The following is a 26,947-nucleotide window of genomic DNA, read 5'->3' as shown; positions in this document are numbered from 1 at the left end:
CCCTAGTGTGTGTTAAAATGAGTCATAAATGTTATAACAACAGGATCATTTTGGCTCATTGCTGATACAGCATCTTAGTCATCCTCCCTGCTCATGTTCTTACACTGTGCACCATTTCCAAGATTTGCAGTCGCTCTTTAACAACACTGAGTTCAAAGTTCTCACCCAGAATAAAATGTTAAATGCTTAAAAGGTCTTCAGAGTCATTTTATTTCCTTCGCTTAACCTAGAATTCCGCCTTCTGAAACTGCATATACACTAACTACTATGAAACACAGCTGGTTGTCATTTGAGTAGTTTGCCAGGCTATTAAAATTACTCTACCAGTTCAGATAGGAAGAGGCTGGTGTGCACATGGTAAATGCATTTAGTGGATGTCAAGATGAGGCTAGGACAAATGCAGATATTTCTAGTAAGCCAGCAAGGCACAGTAAGCTGTACAGATCAAAAGCTAGAATTTGATTATTTTCATTTTGCTTCAAAGGTTGTGAACTTACTCATTTTTCAGAACTTACACACCTGTCAAATAAGAAAAAGTTCTTCTGATGGAGACAAACACGACTGGTTTGAGTTCCTGTCAAAGGTGGTAATTCAAACTTGATACTTAGAAAATCATTCTGTAGAGACAGAAGGCCAGAAACAAACCTGAAAGGATGGCACTGGTTGTGGAGAACACAAAGTTAACAGGCACAACTGCTGTCACTTCATACAGCTCCATTGCTTGATTCAAGAACCTGGAAGACAGGAGTTGTTGCACCTTGTGGCTACAGGAAGTTCTTTGCACTTCAGGAAAGTCTATGCAGTTTAATGTAAGTTTAATAGTAAGCGTGACTGTTTCTCACCACAATATTAAATAGCCCTGGACAAATGGGTTTATAATGACTATATTGAATTTGCCTGCTGGGTTTGACTGTGCAGAGTACAAATAGCACAAAGACAGAAGGTTAGCGGGGATTCCTCTGGCCACGGGCTGTCATTTGAGAGTCCTTACTGAAGCCCCACAGGAAAAACGTTGTCTGCCACAGATAAGGGAGCAATGCTAGGGTGTTACTGGCTATGGTCTGCATCAGTTCTTGGAAGCTGTGCCGCCTGCCAGCAGCCAGGGACACGTTGCTCTAATTTAAACAGGTCGTGTAAGGATATATTTCTAGCATGGTTATGCACACGAGTGCTTGAAGGAACAGTTCCACTTTGCTGAAGTCCACATTGCTGTCCTTTTGCTGCTGCTGCTCAAGCCGACCCGGTTAAAATGCACATTTGTGTATTTATCCACGCAATAACACCCCAGCTTACACAGAGCATACTCTATCTTGCCTGGAAAGTCCAGGAAGGCGGCTCCAAGCCTGTGCTCTTTGGGCAGGAAGCTCTGTGTTGTGCTTCTCATAAAGACAACACAAAACCTCACCAGGATCATCAGCAAGATGCAGGACCACATGAGCATACACTGCATAGGAACCCACAGGACCAAGATGTTGGTGAACAGGTCATGGAGCAGCCCTCACGGTCTGCATCAACTGATGAAAAAAGCAAAGCAATGAACTCACATATAAGGAGAACAGCGCTATCAGCCTCTACCCATAAGGTGAGGAACCATGAGCGTGAACCCTGGGATGCATGAGCAGATACTGTGTTATACTAACAATGAATTTCAAACAGAAAGAGAAAAATCAGGAGACTGCGGAGTGTATTCAAAACCTATAAAAAGAACCATGTTTAAATGTTTCACTGGTACAATATATGTGAACAGTAAAAATCCAAGCTTGGATCTGTTTTAGCCATTAAAGTAATTGCATGGTTATTTTAGCAACTGTTGAACAGTCTCCATGGTGCTTTAAAAATAAAGAAATCCTACATATCCACAGGATAGTCAGGATTTTGAAGTCGTTGAAAACACCTCATTATTTTCTCCCATTTGCAACAAACTTGGTCACAGGGCCTAAAACAGTGAATACCAAGGCCCAGCACTGAATCCAGGAGGATGTTGTAGCACTGGCTGCTCTGAGCTAACAGATGACAGTTAAATAAAACAAGAGAGAAGACAAAATAAAATGAAAAATCTAGACTGAAAGCACTGTCTCCTATAGAAGATGTGTCCAATGGAGAAGAGAGGAAGAGCCACTGTGCCCAGGGAATGAAACAGGCACATTTCACTTCTGTTCTAATTCTGACCCAGCAAAAGAAAGAAAGAAAAGAAAACCTGGCAAGAAGGAGAGGTTAATTTGAGAGCTTCCTATTTACTGAATTTTTATTTCCTATTTTACATGGCCTGAGCTGTTCTTCCCGTGCAGACAAGCTGGATGTAAATCACTCTCTAATCTCTTGCAGGGGAGTTCCTGAATCAGCCATGGAGAGTCACTGCATAATAACGCATGGACTTTCTGAGTCCACATGGGAATGATATGTTCTGCCACGAGAAGGCTGGGTTGGCTCTTCTACCGGAAAATAATCATGCAAGTAAACACTCAGACTCACACTGGAGCAGTCTAGATGAGATTACTGAATGATGCTATCAGCACCTGAAGCAGAGGGACCGGCATGAAGGGAACGGACTCTCCGTTCAGCTGCAAGCAATATTTTACCATGCTGCCACCCGCAGCAATCTGCAAAGGCAGCATGAAACAATCACTTAACACACCAGAGGCCAGCAGAGAAAACCCCCATGTACCCTGCTCACCAAAAATTAACTGTTTCCTAAAGAGGCACAGACCCACAGGGTAACAAAGCTCAACAGGCAGGTTTAAAAGAAACGGGGAGAACGTAGGGCTAAACCCTCTTCTTCAGTCTGGCGAGTGACATAAGCCAGGAAGAAGAGGTGCGTAACGAGGGCATATGTGGCCATTTGATTATTGAGCAATGAAGGTTTTTAAAAGTAGCAGCAAAAAAGCATCAGGAACATGACTTTCTTTTAATGAGTTCAAAGCCTGTGGCAAAATTAAAACTGAATTTGGAAAAACTGTGTGTGAGTTGATAATGAAAGGAGGTAGCACCTGTGTAATTAATCAGTTACAAACTGCGAAATAAAGCCTAAATAAACAGTATAATCAACTGCAGGCAATTCATGCATCTGTCAAGACTCTGCCAGGAATTTTTTATATTTAACTGTAATTTGTATCTAGAGTCAATATCAATACTGAACAAAACTGACAGATAAATGGGTACAAAGGTTAGTAGATAAGTAGAAACTCACTTACTTGACTTGGAAAGCACAAGAAGCTGCCATTAAAATGCACATGATATAGAAAACAGGATAAGTAAGCTGCATTTTACCCTTCACAGAAAGTGTTATCATGCCAGCCACGGCTTTTACAGCAATGACAGTCAGCGATGCTGAAAGAGAAAGGGAGGGATTAGCAGGGCAGCATCCGCAGCAAGTGCCTCAGAGCATCAGTGAGAGAGGACAGCGTGCCAGGTCACATCCAAAGGACTCTGTCATCTGAAGAAAGACTGAAGTAGAGTTTGGGTGCCTAAATCAAAACGTATGAATTTATAAACCCTTGCGAAGCTAGTGCCTCAGCTCAGAGTGACATTAACTCCATGCATACTTTATTGTTTTGCTTTGAAGTTCTTCCGGCATTGAGGTCTGCAACCCTGCATCTACCCAGGATTTCTCCATTTTCACTGAAGTAGGTCAGGTTAGAGTCTATTTTATATGTAGGCCTCATGAAATCCTGCAAGGTGGGACTCTGTGCATGTGTGTAGGTATGACAGAGAGCGAGTCTGAACTTAGGCTGAGGAAAGAGCTGAATCCTTTTCTCACTTTTGGACGTATGCCCTAGACACTGAACTATCAGACTGAAGGGGAACTACAGCCTCCACATCTTCCAGACATGCTTTATCTAGCCCTAGCTGCTAATTGGGAGCCCATGTTGTATTATTCAGGAGAGGGTCAGAGGCGTCTTATTATCTATTCAAAGCTGCTGGACATCTTAGCAGCCTGCATGGGATACTTGCAGCCTAGAGGCTTAAAATATCCTCTCACCCTCAGGATTTCTTTGCTGAGTAAGGTGCTGGTGAAATCTGGGCCGAGCTCACCCTTCGGGTCCCGTCACAAGGCACCGAACTCTCCTCTCGGGCTATAAACAGAGTCAAGGCAAAGAACACAGCAGTCTGCATTTCTTTCCAGAGGCCAGGCTCTTCCAACCATGACTGGATTTAGCTCACAAACTAGAATATTTAAGTAGCGCATTTTCAATCCATTTATCTATTGTCATTCCATAGCTACAAACGAATCTTGTTTAAAAGAGAGCAGGCAAAGATTTTCATATGTGTCACCAGCCCAGAGAGGTCTTGCAGCACGCATCGTTTAGAAGAGAGGCTGACAGTTCAACTATGAGTTACTTTAGATTTCATTTTGGAGTGTGCTCTTGGTTTGCTGAAGCTAAACTAAGTAGGTTGTGATTACTCAAGTAAAATGTAACAAATTCAAAACAAACTAAAAATAATACAAATAGTTAGAGTGCAGAGAGGACCTTACAAGAAAGGTAATTAATCATCAGGAACTCAGTCCCTCAGCTGGGATCCAATTCCACCTTCTTCCAGAGCTCAGGAATGTTTGATTTCAGTTTTCTGGTTCATCCTAGTATAGATGCAAAATTCAGATTGGCAAGGAGATCTGCACTTTCTAAAGAGTTCAGGCCAAGGGATGGGAGAAAGGTGGGGGAAGAAGGAAGGATTCAGGCCTGGGGATTTGATTCCAAGTGTTTTTCTTGTAGCTATTCCAAAAGTTCAGAGGGAGTTTAAGAACTGCATACAACTCATGACGATCCTGTTCACAGTCATGAAATATTGCTTTAATGACAACCTTTGCTCATCGTTAGCATTTTGCTTCTTACTCTATAATTGAAATAGGTGGAGTTGTTTAACAAGGCAGTACTCAAAGTGAGCAGAGCATGCCAAATTCTGAACTATAGTGATGCTAATGATATGAGAAAAGCCAAAAAATACCCTCAAACCCCAGCAAACTGCCTACACAGTGATTGAGAGTTGCGTTGTAAGATGATAGAGTTATTATTTAAAATAGTGTTTACAAATAAAACTGGTACTTTGAATTATCCAAGTGAGAGCAAATATTTATGAAAAATTGTTTCTGATGATAGGGCACTTTCCATTCCCTACAATTTTAACAAATCAGAAAGGAAAGTATGATTTCTTTTTTTTTTTGAGAAATCAAATGTTCTTTTACTTAAAGTAGCCCTGGAATAAGTTTTGAAACCTAGGCTACAAAGCCTAGCAAATGGTTTTGCTATCTCTGCTAGAAAGACACCCCCCCCCACCCCAAGCTCATGTGAGAAATGATGTCACTGTCCAGCTGTTAGAGCAGGAAACTCAGAAATCTCACTCCGAGGAATCTGAAATTTTTCCCCAAATGTATGATGACTCCCAGTATATACATGAGGTAAAATAATGCTCACCAAATCAACTTGCAGACTTGTACTAAGCAAAATGTTTTCAGATTTTACATTCACTTCTGTATTGTCTTCATAATGAAAGTAGGTCTCATTCTATCTAATGAAACACAAGGGTATGAACCCTCTTCCAGGAACTTAGTACAGGTATTAGAAAAGGCAGAAATTCCCCTCCACAAGATGTCATAGAGAATTTTCTGCACAGAGCCCCCAAAGCTTGGCTGCCACTCCTGTAGCCAGGGCCCTCCAAGGGCTGTTAATGTGTCAGATGGTGGAGAGCAAAGCTGCTGGGCCTTCTTTCAGCCCTGACCAACCAGCAAAGCTCCCCGAGACTTTGCTCAGCAGAAGGGTCAGAGACCAAGTAGATGACTAAATGTAGTTTTGTGTGGGGCTGCCAGGCACCAGGACGGCTGCAGGAACTGGAGCCAGCCACAGTTCTGAATTTCCCACTTGAGGGAAATGTCAGTATTTCAAAAGTTACCATAAAGCAGAATTTATTTGTATCTTTTTTAACAGAGCAGAAACAGTGATATATTATTTCTGAAGCTGCATATACTCACCAAAACCTCAGCAGCCACTAACTGAAATTGTTATTTCTTGCTTGATTTCAATATGACCACCAAATACAAGTTAGTTTCAGCGGGAGGATCCAAGGGTTTGGAGCACCCCATGCATCCCTTTGCTACTGGAGGTGTCCAGGTTCCCAGGCTCCCCAGTGAAGCTCACAGCCCAGCCTGCGCAGCTGGACAGCTGAGCTCCCTCAGACCGTAGGTCTGTTCTGGACCGAGGCAGCCCTCTTGGTGGGTCTTCCCAAAACTGCAGTCAGGAGTGGAAACCCATCCTGGGATCTCTAGGCTTCTCGCTATGCAGCCAGGAGCCTGGAATTGTCCAGGAGTGCTCGACTTTTCCTGCTCCTGGTGGCAGAGCCAGAAACTGGGACCGGTTCAAGCAAGTTCTCCCAAAGCTCCCAGGCTCCGCATGAGGATCTGAGACCTGGCCGAACTCACACATCCCACATTCTCCTGCAAAACCAACAGTGTTCAAACACTTAGACCCAAGACTTGGAGGGCTCTTAAATCTCTACATCTTGTGGAGAGTATGGAAATCCCTCAAGGCTACCATAGAACTATCCTAATGTTCCTAACACTGGGGAATTTAAGTGAGTGGACTGTCCCAAAAAGGTAGATCTGAAAGTCCAAGCTTATAAGCTGGGTAAAAAACTGGGCAAGGGTCTGGTGGAACCCAGCTAACAAATCTACGAGGGTTTTTCACAGTCAATTAAATCCAAACTGTGTAACTGGCAAACTCCACTGAAACTCTGTTTTATCAAAGCATTTCTGACCAGCTCCATCATAAACATGTTTTGTAAGTCTGTGCAAGCTGATACATGTGCCCACTGAACTCAGTGGAAACAGGGTTGATTTCAATGGCACACTTTCAGCCCCTTTCCCCTCAACCAAAGAAATGTGGTGTCCCATGAGGGTTTCTCTGGAGAACTGAGAAGACAAGGATGGGAGAAGACGTAGAAAGGTAACAAATTATTAATATATACCTGCAAGTAGTGGAACTTTACAGATAACCTTCTGCCTTTTTTCAAAATTGGTTCAAATCTGACTTTATTAAAAGCTGCTCCAGAAAACGATCTTCCTTGTTTCTCTGGATGCTGATGATTTTCTGATAGCAACATTAATTAGAACACAAACTTCAGCAGCCCACTGAATTCTGGCTATGCTTCTGAAAAGGTGGTAATGTTGCATATGCAAACAGGCATAGGTAATTCAAAGAAAAGTTTCCAGAGTGTCAAACTGTAGCACTGCACATACTTACAGAGTGCTTACAAGATCTTTAGTCATTCTGTTTTAGAGTACCGATTTTCACAGCCAGCCTGCTCTACAAACAACATATCAAACAGACTCACTAATCCCCAATCCCAGGATCTAAACATAAAGTGTTATTTTAAAAGGCTTCAACAGCATATTCATTTAAGCAAATCTGTAAAAGGAAACAGTCCTAGCAATAGGCATAGAAACTATATTTAATAATTGGCTTTTCTCTTCAAAAAGGGACAGCAATAAAATGGTATAAAATGTTCTAAGGATTGTCCTTCAGCACACAACTTTGAAATGGCCCTGATCTAAACTAGCAGGGGAGACTGAGTGACCAGGAATTATCAAGCAACAGACAGGAACATTAAAGTGAATAATATGTTCTTACCCAGCAGTGCTACCATCATTAGCAAAACCACGATGTGCTTCACAGCCTTTCTTTTGTAAAAATAGAGGAGAATGGAGAATGCGATTATTTCTAAGATCTGGAAGTAAAAAGGGAGAAAGTTAGAGAAAGTTAAATTACATAATATATGTTTCATTCAAAGTCTTTGAGATGTCACATTCATCTACTCTGCTCTAACAATGCAAAGGAGAATTACTCTGTTCAGCATCGTTGACTAAAAAGTAACCTTATCACCAGTCAACTGAGTTATCAAAAAACTGTTTTCATATGTCTTTCCTATTGCAGAGAAAGTTAACTTTAACCATTTCTTTTTTCTTTACTTTTTCTTTTTGCTCATTTATTTTCTCATTGGTAGCATTAAGAAGAATTTTTAATGTGACAGCAGTCACCCATGTTCGCTAGAAAGAATTCTTACAGAAACTCCATGTTTTTAATCCCTACAGAGTGAAGCACTTACCTGGAGGAATGGCCATCTCTCCTTCTAGCGACAGTTTTCCTAGTGTCCACCCCGTGACAAGCAAGCTCACCTTTTTGCCCCCCTCTTTGCCCTTCTCCTTGGCTGTAACCGAAAAAATCTTTAACATTATCTTTTTCTCCAAGAAAATCACGCGTGGTAAGGGGGAAAGCATTTGTTTCATGTAGCGGTTCTCAAATCACAGGCTACCTGTCAGAAGCATACCTTGAAAAGCTCAGCGACACTCTAGTAGACTGCACTGCAGGACTTCTGCAGTTGCTGAAGCAGCTTTCCTTATACTGTACACAGTCCAAATTTTCTCCCTCAATATCATCTGACAGCTCAATGACTGACAGTTAAATTTATTGACTTGCTATTAATAAGTCTCTTTGTAGATTCCCTTAGTAACTCTTGCTTTTTGCCAGTGCGGTGCTATTTCAACAGCAGCGGCTCAGCAGAAGCTTCCCGCTATTACCAGCTATGGAAATCACCACTAGCCCTCACTCTGGGCTGAAAAGCTGAGCAGATGAGACCGCTCCAGGGAGCAACAGAGTCTGCCAGGCTGGCAAACAGCAGCCCATCTCCAAACAAATATTCACTCTACTCTCATTTTACCTGAAGAGGAGACTGAGAGGGAAGAAGGCAGGTCTCCAGCCTGCCTCCCACCAGGGTCCTGCTGTGGCCCTCAAAGACCTCCTGACGAAGGCCGGGAAAAGGAGAGTACTTGGGCAGCACAGCTGTGGCTCTACAGCTGTGACTCTGTGGCTGCTTTCCACGCTCACCCCTGGGGCTGTGGCCAAGGTAACTTTTGCCAGTGGTGCCCGGGACGTGGGAAGCCCAGGAAGCAAGAGCACACCACAGCGACACCGCTCCAGCTGCACTGAGCACAGGGAGAGGCTGAGGACAACCCATCTGCATATGACAGAAACACCATGGCCACCTCCTTCCCCTGCACGCATCTCTGAAGGTTGGTCTGTACGTGTGATGACTTTTGTGTGGCTCCCGGACTGATCCTGTAAGTGTCACATACGCCCATGGAAAGCCCAGGTATCTGGAGCGAGGACCCAACTGCAATCAGAGCCATGTGGGCAGGGAGAAGGTGACCAATCCCCTGTAAAACCTGCTAGACTTCTGTTCTACATTGACTGGTACCTGCTAACCAGCTCCAGCATCTTGAGAGCATAGATATTGTCCCTCCTACCTAAGGCATAAGTAGCTGAAATGGCCCCCTATGCCCACAGAAAACAGCAAGTGCAAGAATCAAAGAAGCTTCTGTGAAGTCCAGGAGGCTGGTGGAAATGGGGCTGATGGGGATCTCGGCACTGAGAGATGTTCAGTAGCAGCTTTAGAGGCTGCATGGAGCAAGAGAAGTTTGTGTGCACATGTCAGGATGCAGTCGAATGGGGAAAATAAAGAAGACAGAAAAGGAGATTATCTTCATTACTGGATCTGGTTATTCTCAATTTTTTACTCAAGAAACAAATCCTAGAAAAACCTTATTTCCCTCTCTATGGTTCCGTCAGCTATTACTGTGTTATATTTTTTAATGCCACTTCACTCTTAGCCCAACAACAGCCATAAGGCAGCACTGGAATCAAAAAGAAAGATCTGTGTGTTGCACTGAAAAAATTTCAAAAGAAAAATCTGAACAGTTAGCAGCAGCGGTTATGTAATGTAACATGGCTGATTTCTCATTTTGGAGAAAGAGAGCACCAGGAAAGCAGTCATCTGCTACAGTCAGTTGATAAATTACTCTACCACACTAACGATCCCCCAGTTCAGTAGTGTTCAAAAATATTAGCAGAACATAATTATGCTTTAATTAATTTTTGATTTACTGTCACAATTATCCTTTGCTCCCAAAGGCAACCAGAAGGCAACTGCATCTCAGAACATTACTGATAAGATTTGGCTTTTATATCACATTTCTTAAAAAAATCTCAAACAAAACAACTATTACAGGATTAAAAAAAAGCATACTATTTTCTGCAAACATGTTGCAAACAAAAAACATTTTGCTATTAGTTAAAAAATGCATTTCTGGGCTAATCCTTGTTTAATAATATTTGCAATCCATTATGCAGTGCTGGTCTCATCTCTCTTCATGACTTCCCTTCCCACCATGCTTGCACCCAGAGGTGAAAGCTGAGACACCACACGGTGGAAAAGAGGCCTTTGCTCCAGTCCTGCACAAAGTAACCTCACCAGCTTCCCCAGGATTATTCAACAGTGTAACAGTGGGTATGTCTGAATTAGGAAACAAGGTAGAAGTCATGTTAGGAGCTGCAGACATGTGATGCCATCCTGGCCTCTCTATGAAAAAGAAGGGCAGGGTCTTGAGGCAACTCAAGGAGAGGAGAAGTAAAGGCAGCAGCTTTGCTGTTCATACCACTGGCAAAGACATCTTAGGGCTAGAGGGGAGTATCATGTTATCAGGCTGCCACTACAACCGACTTCAGATTGCTTCAGTTGCTATTTTGACAGTGAACAATTGCTATCAGAATGGAAGAAAGCTGTGCTAAATAAATATGCCCTATATGGAAAGGTGCCCAGGCTAAGAAAGAAATTCCAGAGGTTTCCCAGGTATCTTGTTCCTTGACGCGCTGGTTCAGGATGGGCTCATACGCTGCTGTGACAAGGACAGGACCATGGCACTGGGTGACAGAGTACTGTTGGACCTGCTCCTCCATCATGTGACCTGAGCACCCATCACCTCACCCAGACCCTCTGAGCAGTTGTCGCAGAGCCGGACAGAGACGGTTTCCTATGTGCATAAAACTGCAAGACAGCCCTACTGCAGGCAACAGCTGTATTTCAAGTACTGACCTCTTTTATATCACCTGGACATTCCTAACAGATCCTATCACAACACAAAAGGGAAGCACCATCATCTAGCCACTCGCTTAGATTTCAAACTAGACAAGAACCATCTTCCACAAAAAAGGCCCAGGGACAATCGGTCATCCAGGGCACTGCTGGGATCTGCCAAACTGCTATGTCATGCCACCTCCAGCATGCCGCATGCTCTGACACATCACCATGACCTCCAAGAGCGGAAGGGAGCTCCAAGTGCTGCCAGCCTCGACTGATCCACATTGCTGCTGCTGGCTCCATGCGTCAGCCCTCCATTAGTCTTCACCCTGTTATCAGCTCTTCTCTCATTAAAGAACTACCACAAAACTCCACTGTGGTCTCTGTCTGCTTAAAAGTAAAACAACCCACCAAGAAAACCTGCTTCTGAAAGTAAACAGCCAAGCAAAAGCGTCAAAGGAACATAAAGGAGTCCCTGATGACAGGCTCTGGAAGAGGCAGGCAGGGCTGCATGCTTGGCTGGGACTGCCTCCTGGGGAAGCCTGTAAGAGCAGGGATGGTGTGTGGCCAGGGACAGGCAGTCCTGAGGATGCACCTGCAGAGAAAGCTGATATTTGCTTTTGATGGCTGTCATTTAACTTTACTCAGCTCTGCCAAGTCTCGCATGCTGAGCATGTAATTCAAACAATTAGCACTCACTTCATGCTCCCCAGCAGCCAAACTATTCTTTCTGTATTTGTGGTGCCACGGTTCTCTGCCCCTCGGTGACCTACCAGCAGGTCACCTTCAGTCACCAGGCAAGGGAGAGGCCATGGCACTGAGTCACACTGCAAGCAGAGTGCATGGCTATGACAGGATCCCACACAAAAAGGGAACCTTCTGGGTGCCCCAGCTGTTAACTACAATTGTGTCCTGAGCACTAACCAAAATAGTGCTCTCTCATAGTTGATAGCTGTGGTGGTGTTAAATACAAACTCCAGGAATGGGAAGTGTTTAGATTAGCTCAGCTTCATGTATTCTGTTTAGAAGAGCTGAAGGAACTTGACCTGCTTGCAATCATTTTTGCTATTACAACTAAACTGTACTGAAGTCTCTTCAAGCCCTCATCTCATCAAGATTTTTATATTCATGATGTTTTCCACGTTTCTAAGCATTTCCAGAAGGCACCAGATCAAAATAAGACAGTCTCTCTCAACTGTTTTTCTAGGACATACAGCAACATAGGGACTAATGAACCAGGACCATTCTTCTAGGTCTTCCAAGCACTTTGAAGGAAAAGCAGAACTTCCTTGAACCTGATTTTACAGAGATTAGTTATTAGTAATCTGATATTATTCTGTTTAAGGAAACCTAAGAGCTGCATTTGTAACTGATGTCCTATGTAGTGACTCAAAATGCACACAAGCAAAAGAGAAAAAAGTGAGATATGATAGTCATTCTTGCTCAGACATGATTATGTTACTGCAAAGGCTCAGGAGGTGACTCAAAGTTGCCTCATGTGGGAACTTCAGGCTATTTTTTCGCAGACCTCCTCTGATGCCAGTGAAGTGCCGCACAGGAATGGTTTATCACCCACGCAGAACACTTTGTACCGTTGGGGCTTTATATTTCTCAGCAGATCTCACATTGGGGCTACTTTTAGAAAGTTGGACTGCATGATCCTGCTATACTGTCTCCTCTCTCTATATATTTATGCTGGAAACTCTGCAGCTTCTGCTGTGCTTTTTATATCTCAGCAGCCAACCTGCGGTAGGCATTTTACAAACAAATATGAAGAGCTAGTTCCCTGCCCAAAGATAATGTTTATAGCAGAGTTTGTTTTAACTTCCAGCAGTGTGCCAGGCTAATCAGGCTATATCTGAGTCTTTTGTGGAGCCTTTTCCTTCCCCTTCTTCTTGGGACACGAAGCTCAAAACAAATGAATCCAAGGAGCAGAAGAATCAAGCAATGTATTGAACAATGATAGAGTCAACAAGACTTCCTGCATAGTTGCTCTGTCCTTCTCTGCAGCCCATGCTGTACATGCAGAATTAGATGCTGCCTGAGGCTGCGGAAAACAAGAAGAGGAGAAAGTCTGGAGGCTACCTACCACCTCCTTATAATGTCTCCTAAGAAGCATAAAAGTTTTCCTAGGCGTTCAATTGTGTTCTTACGACCTTTTCCAAAAACAAAGTCAAAGAAGTCCTCAGATGGGGAAAGGCCATTTTCCAGCAACCTGTTGGTTTTTTGAGAAAACGTGGCCTTCTGGGCACCATCTCCAGCTCCAACACCATCTGGCACAGAAATTTCTGGTGCCACTGGGAATGAATGGAGAACTTCCTCCCTCTACCAGCTCTGCACAAAAGGTGACACAGCGATTAAAAAACACTGCTTAAAATGCCAGGCTTTTTGTATTATCTGCTGGTGGAACAGCATGGTAGAACGGGATATTCGCTAGGAGAGAGAGCGGATCCTCCAGCACCAACTTAGTCTCGTGTCCTGAGCCACCTCCTAAAGGAGTCCCTCTCCCTCTGCTGATTACAGAGATTTGCTGAAGCTCTTGCTGAGGCTGAAGTTAACCTTTGTTGAGTACCCCAAAACTCCGGAGAGGCCTTCAGAAGCCTCTCTACTGACTGACTGAAAGTGCATGTTATGGTGTCTGGAGCATGATCACTAATTTCTTCCACTGAGCTGCATCACCATCTTTCAGGAAATTTGAAAATGCACAAAAAATTGAGCAGGAGAATCAACATTTTTTAGCGTTAACTTGTACTTTCTGCTTAGCCAGTAGCATCATGAATAGTAAAGGTGTATTTAATGCCTGCAGGCTTGCTTGAAGATTAAGATCCTTAAACTGTCTACTCTGGAAGTAGCTTTCTAACTGAACTTCCTACTGAGAAAAGCCTGGGCACTAATAACGTAGCTGAGCTGTGGCACTTTATTGGGAAAAAGTAACGTCTCTGAAGCTCACATACTCCATCTTCTGTATTCAGTTGAAGGAACGAATTTTCAGCATTCTAGAGGGAGAGAGAGAAATTCCTCCTACTCACTCTGGTCTTGATCATGATGCTAATTAGATGCATCAAAAAAGAAGGATGGGGTTTGAGGTTTGTATACAGAAACTGTAATCAAAGTGGTAGTTTTGCATTTGAATTCAAACTCCGGTTCAGATTAACAGTGGATGGCAGTGAAGCAGGCAGTCTCTGCACAACTCTACTCTACACAAAGCTCCTTTTGGCCGGGTTCAGCAACATGGGGATAAAACAGAGCGGTAGGAACAATAAAGCAGGACCAGAAGGATACGTAGCTTAATTTTTAAAAGCACAATTCTATCACATTCCAGAAAAGCACTATAATTTAGATGTACATGCAGATAGTGTGGCATGAATACATACATGGCAAGTATAACCAGTGCCAATATTTAATCTTTCTCTCAGTCCTCTAAAAAATAAAATCTTTCCTTTCTCATCAGTCCTGCATGGCAGTGGCTTTCCCTTGTCACATAGCTTGAAAGACTTCTTTTGGTTCAGCAGATTTTCAGCTTCGGGACTGGGTGACCCAAGGACTTGCTCTCTCTGCTATGAAAACCACATAGGGAGCAATTTATCTTCCAGAGCAGGTTTCAGACTTTAATTCATAATGCTGCAAAAAGCCCAAGAACCCCAGTTATTCTGGTTTAAGAAGAACTGTAATCTAGATACTCACCGCATATATCACAAAAGGCCAGCTCACTAAGTAATTCTGTACTTTTTTTGCTGTGAGCTCTTGGGGTACGTTTGGAGTGAAAGTCACCAAAAAGTATGTTCCTGCTACTGCCAGTGTTCCTCCTTTAAAGAAAAGGCACGTTACTTCGGTAATAGGCATAATCATGGCTGTCCTTGCTCTCCAGCTCATGTGGAAAGCGCTTAGAGCAGGAAATTTTAGTCCATTTAATCAGATCTGGACTTAGGAAATTGTATTGTTACCTAGTATAATTTTTAATAAACACTCATAGGATTCTGGAAATATGGAAAAAGCTGTCAGTAAAGCCTCATGAATTAGGGCTCCAACTCAGCAACGCATTTTCAAATATGCTCAATTCTAATACCAAGTGCATGACAAAAGAGAATCAGTCCTCTGCATTTCTCATAGGCACAAACTCGTCCTAAACTGAAAGGACAAGTTGTTTATTGAGGCAGACAGCTAGATCATTAAATAGTGCAAATAAATACAGCTCTTCTGAAGTCAATGTGACCACAGCGATCTACACCAACTATGGACCTGCCCTGGAAACATTAAGTGTAACAGATACGTTCCAGTCCAATGCTTATGTGAACCTGTCATGAAGCCAACATTTTGGCCGCTCCCTGCTGTATTTGCAGACCTATGAACCGTTTTATAAAAGGCTGAATTGCAAGAGACTGTTCAGCCATGAGGTTGCCGGGGCCCCTTTTCAAGGTCGAACTTGCCGTATTGTGCTTTTAATAAAAATCTGGAAGTTCTGCCTTGTGGACAGCCAGCTGACAAACACAGATGTTCATGGAAGTATCTAGACACAAGTGAGCCGATCATGAGCTCACAAGCTATATTGGATTAAGGAAGATATTAGCTAATCAATTTTTTTTCAAGTAATCTTTAAAAATTCTTGGCAATCCAATGTAATGGTATGGAATACAAGGCTTAGGAATACAAAACAAAGCACATCCGGAGGACTTTGCTGGCACTGCTATCGCACACAGTTCCTTTGGAAAAGCAAAACTGTTCTATATTTATGCGCTTGCAAAAACATCACCATATTTCCCATCATACAGCTCACTCCTATGGAATGTAGCAACATTGTTAAATCCTTCTTGCAAAGTCTAGCTCACAGAAATAAAATAAATCAGTGGTGAACACTACTTAAAGCAACACACTGTATAAGGCCATAAGGGAAACATGATCAGTTGGGGAGGAGGGGGCAGATTTTGAATGTAGCAGCTGAGCTGGCAAACTTGGATCCCAAACCTAAATAAATATTATATAGTATTGCTGGAACAATACTGAACAGATCTCTCCAAAGCATTCATGAGAACAGCTGGGATGTCCTTGTTATAGTATCAACAATTAAGCCTAGTAATGTTAGAAACCCCACAGTAATAGCAGGCACCCCATAGCAATGTCAGGTGCACTGTCCCAACTGAGATAGCTTGGTGTAAAGCCCAAACCCTGAAATCTGCTTGTCTTTCACTATTAATTTCACTGTTAATGTGTTCAAGCAGGGCAGTTTTGATATGCAACAAAAATCTTGGATGCAGACAAAAGGCTGACATGCTTTTACAGAAAAGACCGTGTTTCCCAGCAAAACACTTGACAATATGATTATTTGTTCTTTGAAGAGACAAAATTAGTACTCAAAGGGAACCCATTTTTAATCGAGCTTCAATTTTTGTGCAATATCCACGCAGAAAGAAAAAAATCTTCTATTTGAATGAATAATCCAAAGGACCTATTGGTTTTATCAAAGTTGTGTTGTACTCATGAAGGTAATACTAAATACACCCTCAGAGGCAGAAATAGACAATGAAAATAAATCTGACACATAAGGAACAAATTATGGCTATAAGAGAGGGGGATTTGGGTGTGCAATCTTTTTCATAATGCATTGAAGATTCTCGCTTTTTTTGTCACTTCTTCCCAATTTTGAAAGCATCTGCCTCAAAACACTTGCTCAGGGAAGTGGGAGTGTGAAGGTGGAGGGGCTGCGTGAGAGTTACAGCTTGCTAAGCATATGGCAGTACACATGCCCATATTAGCAAATGCTTACTTACCCAATATATCAGCAGCCCTCATCGTCTCCTTTAGGAATAAGACAGAAATAAATGCACTACCTAGAACAGAGATATAAAGATGCCTTTTATGTTTGATAGAATATCAAGTGCTATAGCAAAAAGCTCACTTGGCCAAAGAATAAATATGTCTCATAGCTGCTGTTGTTGTACTATACCGTGGTATAACAGGACAGGAGTCCGTCTTGACAACCAACCAAGTCTCAGGTTTTGTAGTGTCTTAAATGCACCCAGTAGGCTCTTACTTGGTTGAAGGGATGTGATACCCTGCCTGTCTCCCACACAGACACTGCTTTAACTGCCCTAGTTTAGTCGTATGTGAAAGCCTTAGGAAACTTGGGCACTCGTCATCCCTGCTGTTCCACTCTCTTGTTTCTCCATGAACTCAACTATATGGACTTGCTCAAGGCAAATTGCCTTTTAGAGGGGTAAAATTCTGCTTCCTTTAGTGCGTTAAAGGTTTATAAGTGAAGTAGCAGATGTACAGCCCAGAGGAAGAAAGCCACTGCAAAAGCATAATAGTATGAACTAAGAGACGGGTCATGATGTCTGCAAACAAGTAGGTGGATGAACTCACATGTGTCTCGTAGTGGTAGCACTGCCCACAGCTTTCTAGAGTGACTTGTAATGAGGAGGGAGAAAAACAGAAGGGAGCACTGAAAAAGACCTCCTATTTCCTGGCTGTCAACTCTTTCACTTGTCCAGCCCTTGTATCACCCCTTATGCCTCCTCCTGAGCCCTGCCTCTTCTGGAAGGGCAGCAGTGGGTGAGCAGAAGTAGTGATCAAGATGGGATTTCCGGCAAACAACTCAGTGTGGACATGTGCTGAAGAGGAAAGAAGGGATTTGGACTTAAGATGGATGAGACTGTTGGCCAACCAGGAGAGAGAGTTCTATTCCAGCATACGTTACAGCATCTACCTCCAAGGTGATGAGAAAGAGGCTGAAATGCTTCTGTTTAAAAGAAATGAGGGAAGGCCTTTAGGAAAGGTGCATCAGTAATGCTAGATTCATTTGGAAACGTCAAGACCTCTGCCCAGGAGGCATGCGCTTGCAAAAAAGCAGGGACACATTGAACCTAAATCAAGGGATGGTGTTACAGAAGGTGTTACAGAAGGTCTGTTCCTGCCTACAGCATAAATTTCTTGGTTTGTTCTTCAAATAACAATTTAACCTTTTTGCAGCTGTCCTTGCCTAGTATCTCTATTGTTCTAAAGGAAAAGTTAATTTGTGGTTAGCTCATAGATGTATCACAGATAAATCAAAACAGCACCATATCAAGAGATAAATAGAGATCTGGAATTCAGCATTTTGTCTGTGTTATCCAATCAGTAGAAAATCAGACATAGCATAAGCCATAAATTTAAACTGTATGAAGAGTAATGGAGATCTATCCAAATTAATAGAAGTAATAAAAGAAACTTTAACTAAAAATGCCTCACTGAAAGCAAGCTAAAGTGACGTGGCCTCCTTTTTACAGTGTTACAATGATAGCTTTACTGAGGAAAAGACACTGGTATCCAGGCAACACTGGTACAACCAGAGCTACCTAACTTTAGAAAAAGAAGAGGATAAAAATCAGGAAAAGAGCTGCAGCCACCCTAGTAAGAGCAGGAATGAATTACTGCTCTGTCTCCCTGCCATCATAGCTCTCAAATGACATCTCAGATTACCCAGCCAGGCAGTCACCATAACGAGAAAGACCTGCTGCTTAATGAACGGGTGCCTCAGTGATTTTTGGTTTTTGAGTCCATGTTCTTGTCATCAACATTAATAAATACACTAAACTGAAAATGAGAAGAATGCAGGACTTGACCCTGTTAAGTGCTGAGCATCTCCTGGGAAGGACTGGCTGCCTCCTCCTCTGATGGACTGACAGAGAGCTAAGAAACACCAATGTCTTCTGGGAGAGGATGACAAATTTTGGTCAATGATCCTTCAACTCACAAGACTAATATTTCACACACGTGTTTCCATGGGCCTCATGTGGGATTCTCACATGCAGTGCTCCCAGCTTATTACAAGTCTTATACCAGTTATGGTGTGTTCCTATCTTACCAAACCTTAGCTATCTTCAGCAGAGTACCCACGTCTGAGCTTGCTGTCAGGCCTCTGTGAGGGGGTTCTCTTTTCCACCTCCTCGACGTGCTGCTCTTCTCCCTCAGCCTCCCTCCATCCGTGACAGCCTTTCAATGTATTCAGTGGAGGTCTAATAAATGCAATTTAGGGTTCAGTTTCAGTGCTGGCATCCAGTTTGGGATGGGATGTGTTGCGCCCCAAATTCCACTGCCTAGTTCTCTGGAGATGATAAGGCAATCTAAGTGATCACAACCTCTGAAGATGGCAGTGGGCACAGGGGGGACAGTGCGATCTCCAGAATGCATTCAGATAATGAAAACTGTCATTCAGTCTGCCATCCCCTTTAATAATGCATTCAAATGGGGCAAGCTCTTTCCCCAGAGATGGCTGGTAATGCACAAGAGATCATGAGCTTCACAGAATATATGTATAATTAATTCTCTTTATGATGTGTAATATGTAGAGCAGTCCAAAGATAGGAGCAGTTTTAAGAACATGTATTAGGGCCATCTGGGATGGGAGGAATTGGCAGAAACTGAAATAGGAGGAGAGGTGCAACAGGGAAGGGAGGAGAGTGAAACCCAGGAGAGACTTTGAACAGAAAAGGCAACTGCCTCTGTGGATAAGCCACCAAGATTTCATATGCACTGAGGAGTAAATTAAGAGCAGTCTAAGCAAAAGAACAGGGAACAGTTACATAGAACTAATGAGAGAGGACGTACACGGCAGCCTGGCAAAAACTGGCTATTACCTTCAGGAGTAAGCAAGTTGCTGTAGCACAGCCAGGACAGCACCTTGTTATTATACATCGCCTAACTTTTATTTTTACTTGTAACTTTCTGTTTTTAAGCTTTATAAGTTTGATTTTTAAATCATCTTTTATGCTCTCCAATTTGCAGAGTCGGACTGAGCCAGGGTAAATCAGAGGCACCGAGGGCAGATCATCTCCATGTAGAGAGCAGCTCTCTAGAAAGGATGGGCTGGAGGAGGAGAAGTAGTTATAAAGGGAGCATGAGAGCCCCAGGAGTGCAGGCTGGCGCTTGCTTCCCTTGCCGTCTGTAGGCTCTGGCATTTTTCCCCAGCTGGCAAAGACAAATGGCAGGCAGCAAAGTGCATCCCCAGACCCCGGGAGAGAAATGCTGAGCCCTCACAGCTGCTCTGCCCCTCTTCCTTAACACTCTAGGGCTCCAGCTCACAGTCTCAGCTGGGTCTAGCTGCTTAAGACATTAATCCCTCCAGAACAGGCAGTTCAAGCCAATATGCTAGACGGCAAACACTTCCCCCTGCATTTCTTCTATCGCGTAGTGGCCTCCTTGCTTTGAGCCAAGGGTTTGATTAGGGGCCTCCCAAGGTCCCTTCCAGCCTGAATTACCCTATGAGCCGATGAACTCATGGCAGAAGACTAAGTGGGCAGCCAATGGCCTCAGCTAAGCACACCGGATACATGAGTCAGAGCCCTTCCTACGTCCCCACTTCAGCTCCTCAAGCAGCCCTGCCGAAGCGCCTGTGCTCAGCTCCCCAGACCCTCCAAGCCTTCCCCGCGCCATCGCTCACAGCACAGGCAAGGTGTCCCCATCTCCCCATGACCCTACCTCAACACCTGGGACTTCATACCCTCATGCTTCACCCCCGACCAACTTCCTCCTTGCCTGACTGAGGTGGCCTGCATCTAACTTCCTTTTACCCAGCCCCAAATTTCCCCTTCCTCACATCAGAGTCCTCTCGTTCCCCCTCTGTCATCAGAGCTGTATGCATCCTTCTCCTCCACCAGTACTACTGATGTGGAAAATAAATCATTGAACATTATGTTCAACTCTGTGGTGAATAGACCGAGGAAGGGGGGAAATGGCTGTGCTAAAAGGCATTAATGTGCCTTAGCAAATGTTCATTTGTTTGCCAGTTTCTTTTTTAAAGAGCTATAGACAGTTACAGAGACTAAGATCTGTGCCCAAGTGAAGAATGTTCTCTAGTTTTTTTTTAATTGATCAGCCATAGAATTCAAAAATGCAGTAATACAGAAAAAAATGTGTCAAAGTGTAAGCTATCAGGAGTCTGACAATAAAACAAGCAATTTATAATTATCTTAAAATCTCATTGGTTTTGAGTCACTGGTTTGGACAAAACCACACATGCTCAACTCTATGTCTGAGCCTGTATGTCACTGAGGCTAGGACAGCATCCCTACTTGTTTGAGAAGACTTGTATACGTTCAGACATTTAGAACGTTTTTGACTTTTTAACTAATTATTAAGGTAAAACTTTCAAAAATAGGCACAGATCCTACTCCTACTGAAAGCCTGCTAGATCAAGAGCAGGGCAGAAAATTCTGGGAGACTTTCTGTTAAGTATTAAACATTACAGAACTGAGCCTGGACAAAAGAGGACTGCATGAATTAAAACACATCCCAAAGAAATCTTTGCATTCATTTCTCATCTTGATTGCATGATGCTCATATTAATATATACAATCTGGTAAATAGGTCTATAAAATATCTGTATCTATATGTTCCTTTCTGAGGGCTCTTGAAACTCTTCAATGTGGAAATACAGAATTAGTATTTCAAATGAAAAATATTATGACTTGGTACAACATCAAATTCACAACAAGTAAAAACTACTGGGTAGAAAATGCAAAAAAACCCAGTTTATTCAGAGCTTTTATTTTTTATTTTTTGAAACAACCCTATCTTCTCATACTTCAGCATAACACAGGCTGTTTTGTATTCATCAGCTCTATATTACTGCAGCACATGAATTCCAATTTTAACTGAAAGAAATTGTAGGAAGTGTTCTTTTTCTGCATGATATACAATTAAGTGCTTCACAGGGAAGGGCTGTAGTGGTGCTACACACAGCTTTGTCAGATGCTGATTCTCCTAGGAGAGTGATAGTGTGCGATTATCTCCATATGCAGGGTTTCTCCAGCACAAACGGATAGTATAAAATGTGTATTCTACCACTAGGAAACTGAGTGGTGAGATCCCAGCTCACAAGACAACTCCTCTGCCTCCTAGACATGAAATCTGAAGTTAGGCTTGTTTCATGTTTGTTTTTCTAAGAAAGGGACAATATGGAACTGAAGAAGTTAAAGAGAGAAAGTATATATTAAAACACTGATCTTTAGAGGATATTTTCTGAATTTTGTCCAATCCAGCCTTAGAAGACTCAAAAGATAAAGTGTCCATCACTTCTTTTTCCTACCAAAAACTATTTGAGAAATAAGTATATGTCATTGTTGAGCTGTTTTTCTGATCCCCAGGCTATTTATGAATCTCATCTCTTTAATCTTATTGTTATTGTCAGGCAGTACCTTAAAGAATTCCTCCCTAATTTTTGTTCATAGCCTTCAATATAAGCACGTTCCTCCTTTTCCCCTTGTCAAGTCTTACATTAGCACTTTTAACTATTTAAAATCTATTTTTTTAAATTTTAGCTTCTCATAAATGCACACAAGCTGCTTTTGCTGCTTCTGGCCTGTCAATAGTTTTCCAATAATGTGACACAAAATTGAAGATTTGCCTCATTCATTTTATTAAGCCGAACTGATTAGTAGCAAAGCTAAGATCACAGCAATTAGGTAAAGGCATTTACAGTCACACATTTTGGAGAATACTTTTGCATCCATTTCACTCTGGATGAAATATGAAAGGAGGTTTGCTAGATATGATTTGAAGAGTTTTGTTTAATGTTTGCGCCTCTCCCAGTTTGTGCAATAAAAAAAAACACTCAAAAAATTCACATTTATGCTGTTTTACACAATTTAAGGATCTGACTCCAATTGATGAAGCAGTTTCACCCAGCTGATTTGCACTAAACCTACTGAGGAGTGCTCAAGCAGTAAGGATGGCAACCTGCTGCTGCAGAAGGTCACTTCTGAAAAAGCGACCTTAAAGTATGCTTGATGCAGACAGACACTCAGTTATCTACCTACCTTCCAAGCTGGAGAGAGAGAGGACCATCCTGATATAGAAGCAGTTACAGATGCCTTAATCCATCCCCAAATCCAAGCTAAAATAGCCTACCCCTCAATCAGGAAGGTCTGGAGAGAAGACAATGGGGGTAGTTCACTGGATCACAGCAGCCCAAATGAGCAGTAAGGCAAGGGGCAGATAATGGGGAGTGTCTCTTCCTGGGGAAGTATCAGTATTTCCACAGGGATCTGAAGGCAGGTACATTGAGAGTGGGATCGGAAAAAAAAAAAGGCTGCACTGATGAGGTTGCTGGCCATGACAGAAGTGCTGTTTAGCAGAAGAAAGATGGGGTGAAAAAATAAAAACAAAATCCCCAAGCAAGTAAAGGGCTATTGAGCACATTCAAAAGGGAAGGAGCTTGTTCTGAGAAAGAGGCTGTGCTCATGGCTTTGGGGTAGACCTGAACATCTCCCTCCCATGCCAAGGGCAATGGGGGTGACTGAGGGGCAGGAAGCACAGACTGCACAGCACGAGGACAGGCAGAGCCATGCATACGCTGCAGGCACCCACAGACAAATCTCAACTGCCTTTGAGCGCTTGTGGCACCATCCCCTCAGTGTAGTCTGCATATAGGTACTTCACAACTGAGAATCTCCCTGCCCCAAGACCTTTGGCTTACACCTCAATTGTCATATCCTGCCTAAGTCTCAGATATACCATCTCACCCACAGGGTGGGCAGAGACCAGGAGCCTGGGGACAACCAACCAACTGACCTCCTCTGGGTCATTTTGGGGGGGAACAGGGCTGAGGATTCAGGTGGGAGGAGGATGGATGCTGTTAGAACTGGTGGGACCTGGGCCTCAGCACTGTGTGTCAGAGGGTGATTAACAAAAAAAAATGGAGAAAATGAAAGAATACCTGCATGCATGCTAGCTCTCGCTAAGGCAGCTGGGAACAAATTCATCATAGCTAATTGATTACTCAAGCGTATTCTTAGTTTATACGATAGATATTAATGGTGAACTAAATACAAAGGAAGATGTTACAGAATTTGGTCAGTTGGTGCATGACCTCTTGATAGCTCTTCTGCACACCGAAGATGTAATGCTTCCAGCAAGATGAAATACTAGTACCGTGGGAAAAGTAGCGGACAGGGCATAAAACATTTCTCTTCATGCCTGATTCCAATACCTGATTAAGCAAGCAAGCAAAATATGAGAGACGTTGTTCAAAAGAGAGACCATCAAGGTGTACCTAATTCTGGAAACTCTTATTACAGAACATACATACACACTACAGAAAGAAGGAAGGACCCTGAAAACCCAACATCCTGTTGTTGCATCTTCTAGAAAAGTACAAACAAAAAACCATTTCAAAAATAGTCTGGCAAATGTTTCTCAGTTCTCATTCATAACAGAGTTCTCAAACGCCAAAGCTCTTTGACCACAAAGATGTTACCTTAGCATGAGTGGGAGACATCCATTTCTACAAGAATATCTGAGAATCTTTTTCCTAAAGCACCATCAGGAATATCAATTTTCAGAGAGTAAAGTAATTTCTTGTCCCACAGCTAGTTAGAAGGAGTATACAAAAATGCAAAGGGATCTCATCAATGTCAGTCTAAGTGAGTTAAGCGTAAGATAGCTCTCTATGGAATGATGAAACTGCATAAAAAGTGATCTCTTATTCCACTAGCCTCTCCTTATCTTCCCCTTCAACTTATTTCTGCAAGCAGGAGGAGGAGAATGAGGAAAAAAAAAAAAACCACATAAGTCTAAAATTACCCAAGCTACATGTAAAATATGATTTTTAATTTTAAAATACAAAAAGCTTTTTATGATCACATCAAACATGTATCACTCCTCCGTTTTTTAAATTAAAAATTTACCAATTTCTCCTTTTGGAGAAAACAACTGCTGTCTTCTCAAACTATTTAAAACCCTGAACAGATGTAGAGCTTGCATCATTGCAACCACACACAGAAATACTTCCACTGTGTAAGAAAAAAATATAGTCTTCATAGCTTAATCCTAAGAAAAAAAAGCTTCTGGTGTAGTGCCAATTTATGGTCTGTGGTGCTGGATTCTTTCTCAAACATCCGTCAGAAGTACACAGCTCAATAGAATGAGGCACAAACTTTTCACTATTTAATTGATACCAGGTTAAATGCAAAATTCAGTTGGACTGCAGTTAAGTGTGGTAGCAGAGCTTAATAAATGCTGGCTCCATCTATTTTAGGACCTGGGGACACTTCCCATCTAGGAGGTCTGAAGATTCGTGGTGAGTACAGCCCAGATCCGTTCTGGGATAAAAATCGAGTGTGCCTCATCCTCTCCCTACACTGTGGTTTCCAAGCAAAGGAAACTTTCCATGCAGACCTGAGGAGCAGTCCCGGAGAGCTTCTGAAAGTCCCCTAAATGACCGCACATACGGCAAAGGACATCTTCCCCACCATATAGCCATAGGGTGCTGAGTACCCCAATGTAAGAGACAGATTCATCACTTGTAGTCTCAACATATAAAACATCAGTGCTTATCATTTGAGATTTGTTGACGTGAAGTTTGGAAAAAATTCTTGTAAGAAAGACAGAGTTGAGAATCAGATATACATTTAGAATTTGTTATCAAGTGCTTATTTTCTTCATTTTACAATTTAACTTATGCACGTTCAACAGTACCTCAAAACAACAGTCAACGAGATTGTGCAAATCTCACCCTCCCCCACCTAAAAGGGGTTGCATCTTAATGAGAAAAAACTTCTTTATATTTGGAAGTGGAAGACCTGCTGCCTAAACTGTCACTTGCATAGTTGTTAGCAGATGATGTATGTGTGTCTTGGTCAATTTGTCATTGCCCCAGATGATAAACTGCTCTAAAATTAAGAGGATGCTCTCTCTTTCTGGCTGTAATTTCAGAAGACAAGAGAGTATCTAGTGATAGGAAATGTTACCGGGAAGTTACCATAGCAGTGCTGTAGTTGGCTGTCTACATCATTTTTTCTTTCCCTTCCTTAAGGGAATGTTTGCTAGACTAAATACAATTTCAGATATTTCTAATGTTTGGGCTATGAAAGGGATACTGTCAGCTGATATATGGGAATGGAATATAAGGTATTAAAGTGCATTCTGGGGTCTTCCAGGATAAGCATTTTAGTTCAGTTAAAAAAAAAAAGTGAGTGGGAGTTTTGATAAAATATAATACTTATGAAAATGGTTTATTGACATTTAACAGGGGTAAGGGGAAATAGAGAACAGAAGAAACAGATGCAACATTTCATCATATATTGCAAAGGTAGGGAAGAAGATAAAAATCAACCCTAAATATGACCTGTTCCCTGTAGCAGTTTTATGATCAAAGGAATTTTTTCCTTTCTCACTATCTTTTATCTCTTCTTTCTAGCTTTATGTATTTGCATTTTATTCAGTTTGGTCGGCAAATTAGATTGGTCAATGCCCCTTAATGTTCAGAGACATCTGGAAATGTCTGCAATTGATAAATATATAGCTGCTGCTGCCAAAATCACATTGGGATGTGTCATGTGCAGGTTACCTTTTCAGCTCAGGTAATATTTCATTCTTTTCTTTCAGAAGCCTTTCCTACGATAGTGAACAACAGTAGCTCCAAAACTCTCTGGAATTCTGTAATAATTTAACATTACCTGTAATGTGAAGTGACACAATTAAGGGTCACAGGTGCACCCTGAATTCCTTTTTTCACATCTTCTGTACAATATTACCCTTTCCACTCTGCTTTGCATTGGCACAAAATGATAATATATTTTACAATGCGTTTCTTTATCAAAGAAACAGACATCTCATACCTGAAACAGGTCCATAAATAAAATTATTCCAGTAACAACACAAAGTGAAAAGATGGTGATATCAAATAAGTTCTAAATACAGAAATAACTATACTGAAGTCCAATTGATCTGTACACAAACGAACAAGTGAGCAACTTTGCTAATGTCCATAAATTAACTACACATTTCAGGAAATTTCTAGGTCCTTTTGATCACACACTGCTACCGGAAGTAGCAGAATAGATCCTTTGTTCATAATAAGCTTCCTGAAAAATAACCTTAATAAGACACTGATTTAATGAAATAAAAATTTCTGCACCTTTACCAAGAGGCATTTCTCTGCAGAAGTGACTGCAGTGCGCGGGCCCAGGCCAAACCCCCGAGGTGCGCCGGTGGGCACGGGCGCCCGCCAGCAGCGTGCGGGCAGAGAGGCAAGTCAACATGAAGCATGATGAGGGGCAAGGGGCAGCAG

General features: G+C 42.3%; 1 protein-coding gene across 1 annotated transcript in view; it reads right to left on the bottom strand.

Annotated features, from left to right (window-relative positions):
• Nucleotides 1-26,947, bottom strand: part of NIPAL2 (NIPA like domain containing 2) — a 54,743-nt gene that overhangs the window by 5,166 nt on the left and 22,630 nt on the right. The window contains exons 4-8 of the mRNA XM_009675988.2: nt 16,668-16,727; nt 14,587-14,708; nt 7,620-7,716; nt 3,192-3,327; nt 646-734 (exon numbers count right to left, since the gene is read on the bottom strand). Of these exons, the coding sequence (XP_009674283.1) occupies nt 646-734; nt 3,192-3,327; nt 7,620-7,716; nt 14,587-14,708; nt 16,668-16,727 (504 nt within the window). The remainder of the gene's footprint in view (nt 1-645; nt 735-3,191; nt 3,328-7,619; nt 7,717-14,586; nt 14,709-16,667; nt 16,728-26,947) is intronic.

The sequence above is a fragment of the Struthio camelus genome, chromosome 2 (genome assembly GCF_040807025.1).
Source record: "Struthio camelus isolate bStrCam1 chromosome 2, bStrCam1.hap1, whole genome shotgun sequence".
Lineage (NCBI taxonomy): Eukaryota > Metazoa > Chordata > Aves > Struthioniformes > Struthionidae > Struthio > Struthio camelus.
The sequence above is the reverse complement of the archived record's forward strand: the minus strand, read 5'-3'. Positions and strand labels throughout refer to the sequence as shown.